General features: G+C 40.1%; 1 protein-coding gene across 4 annotated transcripts in view; it reads right to left on the bottom strand.

Moving 5' to 3' along the window:
• Nucleotides 1-13977, bottom strand: part of prom1a (prominin 1a) — a 65017-nt gene that overhangs the window by 31914 nt on the left and 19126 nt on the right. For all 4 annotated transcript variants that reach the window (XM_046406513.1, XM_046406514.1, XM_046406516.1 and 1 more), the window contains exons 2-3: nucleotides 10095-10153; nucleotides 4818-5023 (exon numbers count right to left, since the gene is read on the bottom strand). In XM_046406513.1, coding sequence (XP_046262469.1) covers nucleotides 4818-5023; nucleotides 10095-10153 — 265 coding nt within the window. The remainder of the gene's footprint in view (nucleotides 1-4817; nucleotides 5024-10094; nucleotides 10154-13977) is intronic.

Below are 13977 nucleotides of genomic sequence, written 5' to 3'. Positions count from 1 at the left end.
CTTTGCCCTTCCAGCAGGTGATTATTGCTGCGTACTGGTCCCGTCCACATACAGTAACATCATGTACATAACCTGTATCACCCCCCCCCCCCCCCCCCCCCCCCCCCACCCAAATTCTATGATTCTATGATTCTATGCTAGAAGGACATTTTGGAATTTGGGATGGAAATATCTATCAAAATTCAATACTGCCACATTAATGAAAATATTGTTTTTGTAATTATAGTTGGTGAAGTAGTGAAGAACAACAGGCGACAGCGAGAGACCAACCAGCCACACTCGAGCCAGGGTCAGTTCACTGTCGCTTAAATTATCATTAATTAGACGCAATATGATTAGCATGAACTACTAAGCCCATAATGTTAGGACCTTTTGTGTTAATAGCGTTGGACACCCAGTGCCTGAAATAGCATGTTGAAATGCATGCTGGGTAACAGCATGAGGCAGGGGTCTTCCACTTGGCTGGAACAAAGGGAAGTATCTTCTTTTTATCATTATAAATCCATGCAAGGGTTATATGGGATCAGGGCTGATTAGTAGAGACTAAAATAGCTCCCGCTGTTCTGTTAATGATGTGCGGTGTGGCCTTTGGATAGCCGGCTGGCGTGATGTAACATGCTGTTTTACTACGTGGTACACTTATTCACGAGCTATGACATGATATGTTAACAACAAACAAGCACACGTGGGCTGGTGTTCAGACAGATGTGGCCACTGACGAGTACTGAGAAGCGTTTGTGCAGCAAAACTACCGCAGCACCGGTGATCACATTCACAAAACATTTTAATTTTGTTTCTCTGGCTAGAGAGAAAGGCCTTCTGATCCATCTGTTCCTGCATAATTAATATAATGTTTTCTTATACTTTTTTTAAAAAAATGGAAATATCACCACATTAGTTTATCGAGCTATACTTGGACTCATTACAAACCAATGCTGTGCAGAAACATTGTTCAAACCTACAGAAATGTACTTTAAAATTGTCAAACTAAAATATGTCAAGCTGGATTTTTCATAAAATGTATATAAATGAGGCACAAGACATGCTGGAGCCATTAAGGATGAGGGGTCTGGAGTTTGAGCATTTCAGTGTTCACACTGTCAGATAGGACTAAGTGTGCTAAGAGGATCCTGTTGACCTTCATGTGATTGCTGATGAAATAAAAAAACAAACTAAGAATAAACACATTTTGGATAGGTTGGACTATTTAGGATCAACGAGGATGCTGACGTTTATTTGCTATTAGTGCAATATTACATTTAAAATTCATCCCACCCTAAACTTAAGTCCAGTGGGATCTAATCTGTAATGCTAACACACCTCACTTTGATTTTCCACAACTGCTAACGTGTTTCTGATATGAGCCAAGTCTCTGAAAGAAATCCGTCTGAGCGCAGTAATCTGAGGAATGACAATTTTTGCAAGTCTGTTAATCAGTTTATGCTTATTTAGATTTCAAGATTCATTTACATAATTTAACCTGCTGAATGTGTTAATAAAACAGCCACACTAATCAGAGTATTGCCTTAATCTGGTTCTGATGAAATTATTGGTGTTTGTGTAAATGTCATGATTGAATCTACAAAATCTTCTCATCAGATTTACCCCAACAAAGCTGAGCCTATTTTCTGCCTCTAGGACACAACATTCAGAGACAAACGGTGTAACAGAACGAACTCTGCGGTGAACTTCACATCTGCTGCTGTTTGTTGGATTTAATCACACAGTGACAATAAACCCAGCTGTGTTACTTCGACAGCACATTTGTAGAAAAGCATTAGAGCGGGAGTGCGTGCCCTTTAAGCATGACTGTCATCTGTGTGAATCAAACCCAAAAATCCCTTCAGCGCTACTCTAACCCAGTGAACATTACTCATTCACGTTTACAACCACAGCTTTTTGGCATCTCCTCTGGGTTTTGACCCTGCCACCTTCGGAGTAATGGGTAATGCTCGCCTGATTTTTGATAAGTCTTGTTTTATTTTGTTGCCGTTGGTGCTGTCCCACTCTGAGTCGTCCACATAAATCCCATGTAAAATATCCATCCATCCATCCATTTTCTATACCGTTTACCCGTCAGGGTCGCGGGGGAGCTGGAGCCTATCCCAGCTGACTACGGGCGAGAGGCGGGGTTCACCCTGGACTGGTCGCCAGTCAATCGCAGGGCCAACACACAAAGACAGACAACCACACACTCTCACACACACACCTAGGGACAATGTAGAGTAGCCAATTAACCTAATGTGCATGTCTTTGGTATTGTGGGAGGAAGCCGGAGTACCCGGAGAAAACCCACGCAGGCACAGAGAGAACATGCAAACTCCACACAGAAGGGCCCAGACCGGGATTCAAACCTGGAACCCTCTTGCTATGAGGCTAACCACTGCACCACCGTGCCGCCCCCCATGTAAAATATCATCATTAGGAAACTATTGCACTGACTCAGCCCAAACAAGTACCACAGGATATGGTAGAACCTTAAGATTGTCAGTGCTGCATTGGTCTGCTGCTCCATTTGCTAGTTGTGAACACTGTAATAAGGGCTTGATTCCTTTCTTTCCACCAACTGTTGTCAATGGTGGACTTGTATGTGGACTTGTAAGGTGAAAATTAGATAAAAGTGCTTCATGGGAACTCAGGAGTGTTGGGGCTTAAACAGGAGAAAGCATTCTAATGTCAGGAGTGATTATTAGTTGCATTACTCTTCAGTTTCTGTTATAGTATTGTTTGAGAAAAAACTGAAAAATCCACTTTTTGATATCTGTCTGTACCTGTATCTGTACCTACAGCTTTACTGCATGTCCTTCACTTGTATCAAAGAATGTGCAGAATGTCCCTGGGCATTTTACTGTCTTCACCTTTACCTGGGTGTATTTTAACCCTCTTAATCCGATTTTAAAGTTTCTTGGAAAAAAGATATCACCCCTGCTGCTCCTCTGTACCTCACTGTCAGCTCTCTAGTGGCAGCAAAAAAGCAGCTGGAACCTGAGCCCGATGCTCATCCCTCTCCTGCCTGTAATTGCTTCATTAGAGCCTCTGCAGTGTCTCTGCCTGGTAGCTGGGGGAGATTTAATAAGAGCTCTGAGGATGCGCTCAGACTCTTGGGTCTGGTCTCCTAGGATATTGTTGTGGAATTTCTAATAACCGGGCTTCGTACCACCAAAGACAGAAAGTCAAAGAACATCAAGCTAAGTGCACTCCTGGATCCCTTCAGTCCAACACAAGAGGCAAACGTAGCTCTTCCAAGTCTTTTGTACTGTGGCTCCATCCCCAGCGGCTACTTCTGCTCCTACCGCTGAGACTATAAAACAGAGTGGAGAGTAGATTGAGAACCCGTGGTCCATTTTCTGAGTGATGAATTTCAGTGAGGTGCAGGACGGCAACAATGTAATCGCTGTCAGGATCTGAGGTTTATTTTTAGTTTCTTCCTTGTTTTATTTTGTAGATTTTCTCCTCTTGTGTCCTGTTCAGCTTTTCTATTTTCCCTCCTTTTTTGATTGTTTGCCCCTCCCTGAATGATTTCACCTGTGTCTAGTCCCCCTTGTTCCCTGGGTGTTCCTTAAGATCCCTGTGTTCCCTGTGGTTTCCATTGTGGATAACTTATTTGTTTGGAAAATTCCAGCTTTCAGCTGCTTTGTTTGCCTTTTTAGATTGTTTCTTTGTTTGGACCATTATTACCTGGACTATCAGCTGCCTTTAGTTTGTTTCTGCTCCTTTTAGAGAGTAAGTTTATTCATTAAAACCTTTTGTTCACCTCACAAACTGTCATTTTTGGTTCTGCGGTTACCTTTCAATGTACAGAAAACCCAAAGATAGAGTTTTAAAACTCCAGTTAACAATAAAGACAGTTAAACAAAGTCATGACATTCTCGTGAACATCTTTGAATGCCTGCAGCTGCCTGTCTTCTTGACTGTTTCTCAACTAAGTGTTGAAACACAAACAGGTTAGGAACCCACTTCTTTCCGTCTTTCCTTCAGTTTTCATCATCTGTAATATCACTTTCTGAATTATCTGCATTTCAGGTCTGAAGCAGCTGGATGCAACTGATAGCACTTTGGTGTGGGAGACTTCAGGCTAGCAAGAGCTAGAAGAGGTACTGTCTCTTTAATCCTTAGATTACAACACTTAATTACAATTACTGCAGTTTGAAACAGGTTTGATCTGGGAATATCTCATTTTAATGCTAGACTTATTGCTTTTGTCACTGGATAAATTCATCAGTTAAATGTTTAAAATGTGCATGTAAAATGGAGAAATGGCAACTGGAACAGTAATGTAATAAAACCTGAATGCAGATGCAGTAGGTACTATAACTTTTAGACAAAAAAACAAACAAACAACACCATTTGAAACATATGAAACCCAGTCGTATAGTGAGTGAGTGATGTAATTTTTAGACAAAGTTTGGATTTTGGAGTCATTTGTTAGTATTTTAGATGTACTTTCAGAATCCCCTGCAGATTATAATGACCAGCGCTTATGGAACACGAGTATAAAGGGTGCTGCCACATATCATCTACACTAGGACTTAACTATATATAGCAAACAACATGGGGGGTTGGGGAAGGCTGATCTGACCATGTGTGTGTTTGTGAAGCAGACTGACGAGATGACCAGAGGTGTATGTGTGTACAGTGTGGTTTGCCTGAATGTGTGTATATACTGTATGTGCATGAGTACAACACGGTCTGTGTGTGTATGTATGTGCATGTGCATATACTTTGCTTATGCAGGTTTGCACCATAAAGCACACGTCCGCATGCAGGCTGATATCCTCATATTCCTCCATGTATGAGTATGCATGTGCTGTACTCACGTGATGACCAGTGAGGTGGAGAAGAGCAGTGTTCCCAGCAGCCCACGCCGGCAGTCCGCGTTTTTCCTCTGGCGCTGGTGCATCTCGCCGCCGCAGTTGTCACAGCAGCGGCACATGCAGAAGAAGAGGCCGGCTATCGGCATCAGAACGGTGAACAGCAGGCCCACAGCCGCACACACAAGGAAGCCTATCTCGTAGTAGATGGCCTGAGGTCAACGGGGGAGGAATGAAAGGAAAACAAATGAGATGAAGAACGAGGTACAAATTATTTAGGGAACATAATAGAGAAAGGAGGTGTAAAGGGGAGATGAAGTGACAAAAGGGGGATCAGAGGTGAAAACAGATGAAACAACAAGAGCAGACAAACAGGATGGGTTTGTTGAGAGAAAAAAGGATTGGATCAGGAGAGGAGAGCAGATGAGTTGGGGAGTGAAGGAGAGAAAAAAGGATAGATTAATAGCAGCATACAGGAGAAGAAGGGAGGACGCACACACACAAGGAGGCAGAGGATAAAATGAGCAACAAATCTAAAAATATCTGCTAGGATCTCGCTGCTGGAAATCCTCTCTCTCTCTACTCTTTGTCCAAAAGGAATTTGTGGATAAACAATAAACACATTATGTAACTCTACTCGCCAGAGGAGAATCCTTTTTCTCTAATTCTTAAATACCACAAGCCAATTCAATTTTCTACATTATTACACAACATTAATGCCAAGACAGTCTTTCTTAATGAGTGGGATGACAATACTTTTCTCACATACTACACTGCAAGGTATCAAAGACTGGGACAGTAAGCAGTTCTTAAAGGTTGCTTCCCAAAAACGACAAAACTTCCAATATGCACTGAGAGGATAGCAACACATGAAGGATTATGGGAAAATACTCAAAGGAGTCAGAGCCATCCATGGGGCCCTTTGGTGCAGTTCTAATGAAGGGGAAAGACAGCATTTCTGATGAAAAACCCCACTTCAAGGGGAATGGACTCGAGCACTGCAGAAAAACGCCTTAACAAGTAATTTAGACTTGTATAAAGTCATACATTTTTTTCTTGAAACAAGGTAACAAATCAGCCCCTTGGGTATAGTTACACCTGTGCAGTTCATCCTTTTTAATAATTTGGTTGCAGAAAGTGTCATTTGAGAAATATATGACGCGTCAACCAGTTCCAGTTTATTATCAGACCATGATGATATTATCAGAGGGAATCAGCACAGTGTGAAACGCAGGTGGAATTACCTCTTAGCCACAATCGATTTCTGCAACTTGGTTGTGATATGATCTATGTGAATATCGTTGAGCCAAAACCTTGCTACTTCAATTTTACAGCTGAAAATGAAGAATTACTTTATTATTCGCTGTGTCCGTGTTCTGCACTTGTTGATCTTAGAATTTATTAGGTGACTATTCGACTGCATTAGTCTCAGCTAGATGTTGCTAATAAACTAGTAACTGAGTGTATATTACTTTGAAAAACAAATCAAAATTTGATTGGATGAACCACACAATGATGTTGACAACCTTAACTCTTTGTTGTTGTTGTTTTCTTGAACTTCCCTCAGGATCAATAAAGTATATATCTATCTATCTTTTTTTTTTTTTTTTTTTTTAAAGAAATGCAGCTTTCACCTGTAAAACAATGTTATACAAGTTCACATGCACAGTATCTGTGGTGAATAGTTAGATTGTTAGGATTAGAGGGTGGGTGCTCGGCTTAATAGGAATGTAGTGAGGTGAGATAGCACTGGTAAATTGTGGTAAGGGCCAGTAAGATTAAAGTCCTGTTAACAGTAGAGGAGAGATGCTGACTATAATGTACACATGCAGTGGTATTAGTGTATTTTGACAGATGGATTGTGTCTCAGTATTTCTTGTCGTTGATCAAGTATAATACACATTCAAAGTGGCTACACATGATTTTTTTTCGTTCTGATATATTAAAAGGGTTAACTTGCTGCTGTTGGCAGGTTCTCTGCAAAGCTTCCACCTCTTCTTGTCATTTACCACAGTGTTCCCACTTAATCTGCCCCTATCTAAACCACACTCAGCACAGGCTTTGGAAATTGCCAAAATTGAATAGGGGGATTGGTAATTCCCACACCGTGTGTAACGTGTCACAATGATGTTCAATAGCTTCTTCTTCTGAAAGGATCAGAGCAGGGCTGCTATCACTGCTTCTGAATGGACGAACTGCTCTCCCAGCTGATTTTCACTAATCTTTATCGCAGTGATAAGTCAGTGCCCCTGCCTGCTACGGGGACCTGCGGCTTTCGCTTTTTAACATGCAGGGTGAAAAGAAATGGCTTCTGAACTTGACTGAGAGGAGTATTCTTCTCTGGTTCATTTAATCTGTGTGTGGACTTGGAAGAGTCTGAGCATAATTCAAACTTCACGGCAACTCATGTTTGGTTGAGGGAGGCTCCTAGCTGTGTCACAAACAGAGTCTGCCACTAGGGATGTATGATATTAAATTCTGGCAGGTATCCGATATGCTAATATTAACCCAACTCATTCTGGCCAATTATTACACATGCTCTTATTGTGATAGCCTACCTGCAGATGTGCACATATCATGCTTTTCAAAATGTGGGCAAACTGGGCAAAATAAGAAAACTACTGAATCAATACTTTGTGCTGTGTGTGCATAACTGAAGCAACTGAAGTTATCAGTCTGTTATATCACCTGAAACATTCATTTTGGGCTAATGCAGATGTTTAATTTTTACCGGCCCTTTCGGGAATAAATGCCTGAAGGATTTAATGTGGTTTGTGTGTGTTTTGAAAACGTAGAGGCAAAAGAGAAACAACGTGAGTGTATGTGTGTCCCGTGTCATCTAAAAGCACCAATGTCAGCCCAGTTATTGAGGACATTGTGCAAATCTGAACGCTTGCAATGTCATTCTGCTTCTGGGCTCTGCTCGTTATTGGGTGAATCTTCACCAAAAAAAAAAAAAAAAAAAAGGTCAAATATGTTTTATTTTTTTTCCAACACCACTCTTAAAGGGCCTGCAGCTCTGACTATTTTTGGACTATAGCTTTGTCTTGGCAAGTGCCCAAAAGAAGAAGGTGACCTTCCAGTAAGAGCAAACTGGATGATGAGGTGGCAGCATGTGTGAGTGGTGAGGACAATTGTGTACTTATTAGTCAGATTTAATGAAAGCAGCAGCCCCAAAGCCTGCTGAAGTGTCCTAGAGTAAAATGGTGAATTAGTTAACATCACGGTCCTTTTGATTATTTGTGCTTCCTATTTTTATTCATTTTTTGTGTTTAAGATCCTTGTTGTTTAATAGCAAATTTTAACACCACTCTAGAAGCACAAGAGAAACAGGATATTTTTGTGATATAAGTGATGACTGTAATTCTGGAACCTCACGAACAGCAGCAAGCCTCTGATCACAAATGGACTAACCCACTGTATGGAGGCTTTTGCTTCAGACCGTTCAGTGATTAGACTCAATGGCTGTTGAAAAAATCTACACTTTGAAATGATGGCTAGATAACAGAAATCAATGTGGTGGCTATTTTTACAAGACAATCAGCAGTACCATTATGAATGAAATTGGATGACATTTAAATTTTGGGATATACTGATGTTGATTAACATCATAATTGGAGTCCATCCTCTAAAAGCGTTCATGTCAGTTATGCTAAAAAGAGGAACTGATTTTACATTTCCTTAAATTACGCAATTTATAAATATTAGTTGGTTGTTTTTTTTAGGGATTGCAACTGTAAATCACATTCTCAAAGGACTGGAAAAGTGATTCTCTCCCTCTTATTACTTTGTTTTGGGTTGTGGTTGTTCATCGAGGTGTGAAGCTCTCAGGAGGATGTTTTTATGAAGCTGTGTGAAGCTGTGGCAGCACTGCACACTGTGTGTCAGTGGTCCAGGTCAGTGTGTGGAGATTTGTAGTAGTAAAAAGAGTTCTGCCAACATCAGCACACAAAAGATCAAGAGCATGTGTGTTCATGTATGGCTCATCTTTGCTGTGGTGAGTCGACACTACTGAGAAACAAATTACATGGCTGACCAGTGGTTTCAAATCTATTCTGCCTGAACATTTATGTCCACACAGTGCTACACATCAAGAGCAGAACAGAGTTGTTTTGTATAAGTATGACATTAAACAGATCAGACTAGTAAAATATAACTTGCCAAATCCATATCGGTGTTTTTCACATTACTTTTGATTAGAATGTGCTGGTTTGTGTTACATGCTGATCTCCGAACATGGTCACAAGTTCTGAGCCAAGTAATAGTGCAAATCAGTGTAACGCAGGAGAGTGAAGGTCATGATGCTGGTGTCATAGAATATTCCAGATGGTCTGTAAAACATATGAATTTCACTTTAGAGCACTAAAAATCTTCCTCTGTGACGCAGTCAGCATTGCTGCTCCTCCATGAAGCTAATAAAAATCTAAACCAGGACACGTCTCAAATGAGATAAGAGCTACAACTGTAGTGGATAGGATGGCTGGGTGAGAGCTGCAGAGCTGCACAACTAATGACAAATACTCCCATGATAAAGATGTTGAAATAAGCAAAAAAATGGAGTAATATGTCATTGTCAATGTGCAACCCTGGTGGCTCAGGACAGAAAGGCATGATGGGACAGGGGATGGGTTGCACTGCAAGTCCAGCGCGCAGAATTTACCTGAAGGGTCAGCACTATGTTCTCTGGCTGAGGAAGGCCAGAGCAGATCAGATGAAGAGGGCATGCAGAAGACAAAGGCAACACAGCATCAAAAAAGAATAAAGCCACAAAACAAAAACATGTGGATGAAACAGAAAAACAAGAGAAGAGAAATCTAGGATTTCAAAACTGCCATGCGTATTCCTGTGCTTGCATATTGTAATACTGAGCACAGATATATTCTCCCATAATTGAGGGAAAGGAATAGTGTGAACTCTCAATCTGCACTTCTTTTAGATCTCAGGGACTGTCAAAAAAAAAATCAGCTATCACATGACAAATCAAATGACGTAGCTCTGATTATTTTCACAGGTTGTGCCAGAAGCAATCACCACTTTTTTTCTGGGGTGTCAATAAAAAGATGGTCTTGCCTTGGCTTGCAAAAGCTATTAACACCTTGCTTCAGAGAAGACTGAGCCTACAGAGTTTCTCAGGTGCAATTCTAGTTTAATTTATATCATAAATTGCTGCATATAAGAAAAGAAACATAATGCAACGGGATAAAGAAAGAGGCACAGCAAAACAATCATTTTAACACACACACACACACACACACACACACACACACACACACACACACATACCTTTTGATATTCTGTCTGAATGGCTCCAAACTTGTCCTTTGCCAGTTTGACAATAAGATCTGCAACAAGACAGAGAAAACAAACACAACATGAAGAGACACAACACTGTGATAAGACCTGCTAAATAAAATAAAATACATGACTTTAAGACTGAATTTAAGGAATTTAATGTCTTAATGTAAATCTAGTTATCTGTCAATGCAGACAAGAAATCTTAAAATCGGTTGGATCCAGTTGAGAAACAAGAAGGCTCTGATAAGAGATAAGAGTTCAATTTACTTGAGATCACAGTGAAATATAATCAATATTTGCATTGCAACAATTCTTAATTTGATTAATTAATTATTATTTTTTGTTTGTTTTTAATTTAAGCACAGTCAGAACAGGTCAAAAGGTGTTCATTGCACTTTGTGTTTAATGCTAATTAGCAAATGGTAGCATTATGAACTTAATAAACATAACCTGTTAAACATCAGAATTGGCACTGTGCGGATGTTAGCATTACAGACTTACAGTAGACACTGAGAAAACATCACTGAATTACTTCAAAGTTTGTGCCATTTCATTAAGTGTCTTCATCACTTTTAATGTGCCCAGCTCATCATTCTTTCATTGCTGTAGATGTCTGATGCGTGATGTTCTCGTCATAATGATTATTCTGAAGTTTTAGTTTTGTTCTTTTTATGACTGAATGACAGTACAAGAAATTTACGGATGAGCACTTGAAATTAAATGTTTTTGTCTTAACGTGAGTGCTGTATCCTTGAAGTGGATGATTGACGGACATGTTCCTTGTATCTAGTTATAAACCAGTTCATATAAAGATAAAGTTGCCTATCCACATAGCATGTGACATTTATCTGAAATAAGTCTGTCATGCTTTCCTCACACTCCAACAACCACCACAATCTACTACAATGGTCTTGCAGATTGTTGGCTTGAGAAAGGAAAAGAAAGACGCAGCTCTGACAATGACAGCCACCTAAGTGTTATTTTCAAGTTAAACTTCTTTATGGTGTGCATAAAGCTTCTGACTTTATTTTGACAAGCATATTTATGATAATTTTTATCTATTATATAATGGGTTTGGTCTGAAAACTTTCCTCAGCCAGCAGCGGGAAACTGCAGAATATAGTTAATGTGAGACATCATTAGTGTCAAGCTGAAGCAGAAAGTTGACATCTTTGACAAGGTGGTGTCAGGAAATCCAAAGCCAAACTCTGACACTGCAGTGTCCCTTCATCCCCATCTCTTCCCTCTGGGTTTAGACCGGGGCATGTCTGACAGGGTGAGGAACTCTTATTTTATTTATTTCTGGACTGACATCGTGTTAGGATCCCGTTGGGGTTGTTGATTTTCTGCTTGCCTCTGGATATCAGAAGAACTCACAGTGAAACAGTGAAAGTTTATTTTTGGGAAACTGGGATTCTGGATGCAAAAAAGTGCAATTTTGTATATTATGCTACTGTTTCAAATAAACGAACTAGCTGTATTAAAAAACAAGATAAACGAGGCCTTTACATGAGCAACAAATAACAATGGGTTGTAATTCATTTGCTCTTACTAGCAAGTGCAGTGGCTTAAATAACCTTTAATTTTTCTTTTCTTCTTTTTTTCAGGTCAATTTTGGATCATCTCAGTGGTACAATACAATATTTTATTAATCATTATATAGACAAAAAGTTGCAAATATCTTAAAACAAGCTGATGAGGTACTCTAACACTTAGTGCCCTCTAGAAAACATGACTTGTCACAAAGGTTATGAGCATTTATAATGGATGTTCAGAATTTCAACCCTAGCTTTCAGAAGCAGAACAATCATGGAGTTCCAACAAAACAACCCAAACAAATCTCCCTGCTATCAAATATTGTGTGTCTCTATTCCCCTTCGTATATACACCTGGCTGGAGCAACGCTGGCTGTGACTCATCATATAATGATGACACAGACAGCAAGTCTTCTCAGAGGCAGCCGGTTTCCTAAATTAAGATGCAAACGACACCGGGGCTTTTCCTCCTCCTGCAATGCGGTGTTTCTTTTTTCTTAAGAAGAATATAACCCACAGAAGATCTGTTGTAATTTATAACAAACCAGACTTATGATCCCTGTCTATTATTCAAAGCATGAGATTTGTATTACTGAGAATGCACTCCAGGCTTGTTTTTCACCAAGTTATTATGGCTGTGTTAGGAAGAGAGCAGCTTGTCTCAAAGTATTTGTGTCTAATTACCTTTATTAAACATTTATTAATGCAGGATTATTTGACTAAGAGTATTTTTTTTCTCAGTCAGTCTTCCTCACCCCAACCTCAGCTTTGTAGTGGGTTGAGTGCCCCACTTAGGGACCGTTTGGTAGCTCTTAGAGGCAGTGAACATCTGAAGTTTGTGACACACCTTTTCTGATTGAATTTTCTCAACAAGTTTGAGAAACACAAGTCTACTTTATAGGTCAACTGGCCACCCTAGTTTCCCAGGTTCTAGGTTAGTTCCTCCACCCCAGGAAGGCTATTGTCAGTCACTATTGTGCTTATGGAGGTGAGGCGTAAAGTGATCCAGGCTTTTAGAGAAAGTACAGTAAGCTGAGCCCAGCTCTCATATTTTTCTTACTAGGTTCCTTTCAAAGAAGCTCCTGACCTTGTGGTGAAACAAAAACACTGCAGCAGGTTGTTCTGGGGTTTGCTCGTTTCCTCATGCTTCAAGTCAGCTTTGAATCTTCAAAATTTAATCAAGGCCGAACCTTTCCCAAAATTCTTCCTTAGGACCAGTTGCCAGAAGCATCCAAAGTGTAATTGCAGAGGCAGTATGTTTTCTCTGAAACATGTTAGTCAGTGCAAATCAAGACCAATTGGACAGACCAGAAAGGCTGGAGCTGACCATCTCAGAATGAGAGAGGAAAGAGAAGGCTGCTGCTGAAGCCTGTAGGAGTGTATAGAGAGTTTAATAATCAACAATAAATAAATATAAGAACTTGTAAAAAATCAACAGGTCGAACTCAAATGAACAAGGACTTTTCTGCTTTTGAGATCTGTCCAAACAAAACTCTGTGAATAATAAATGAATGAGCTAGTAACTGCTGGATACACTGAGCCAAGATGAAGCAGAAGGAATAAAAGAAGCAGTGGAGGATGGAGAAAGAAGAAAAGGAGAAAGATCAAAGACAGAGGGATAAGAGAAGAGGAAAGCTAAGAGAGGTGAAAGAGAGAAAAGCAGCAAGGAGAGTGGGCTGGATGGAATCCAGCCTCCGTTTCTAGTGAGAGGCGTCTAATCCCTCTCCATGAACGAAAAGCTTCCAGTTTCCACCCACGTTAACTCTATCCTCCATCCCCTCACAGCTAACACTCATCATTTTAAAGGCATATAAATGTAAATGCCAGGACACTGTGACCTTTAACCCCTTTAAACTAAGCTGCTGTTTGTCATGTTGACAGTATATTGGTTTCAGAGATCTCCCTTGATTGCAAAATGCTCTCTCAGCTAAATGCACATACACAACTGGAAATGTTAATGTAAATGTTTGAGCGAGTTAATGTACATGTAATGCATAGCTTCAGCTTCACAGTTTCGAACCAAATCAAGGTAGAGGTTTCACAGCAGATTTAATGAAGCTTTGCAGGGTGCTCAAGATAAGGCAGAAAATGGAAGGATGAATTTTTCATTAGTTTCACTAGAAGGGAGTCGCCCGCCCAGAGGAATCTAGCAGTTCTCCATCTTAGTTCGACTGCACAGTTTTCGAATAGCGGAAGAAGAAGATATTTTGATGACCATGAATAGTGAGGGCCCCCTGGATCAGAATGTCATGTAGTTTCTGTTTCTGCTTCAAGTTACAGAAAAATATTTGGATTTTTAGCATTGTTTCAAAGTTTCCTCCACTACCGGGTTGTGA

Source organism: Scatophagus argus, chromosome 12, assembly GCF_020382885.2.
Source record: "Scatophagus argus isolate fScaArg1 chromosome 12, fScaArg1.pri, whole genome shotgun sequence".
Taxonomy (NCBI): domain Eukaryota; kingdom Metazoa; phylum Chordata; class Actinopteri; family Scatophagidae; genus Scatophagus; species Scatophagus argus.
This window is presented reverse-complemented; position numbering and strand designations above follow the sequence as displayed.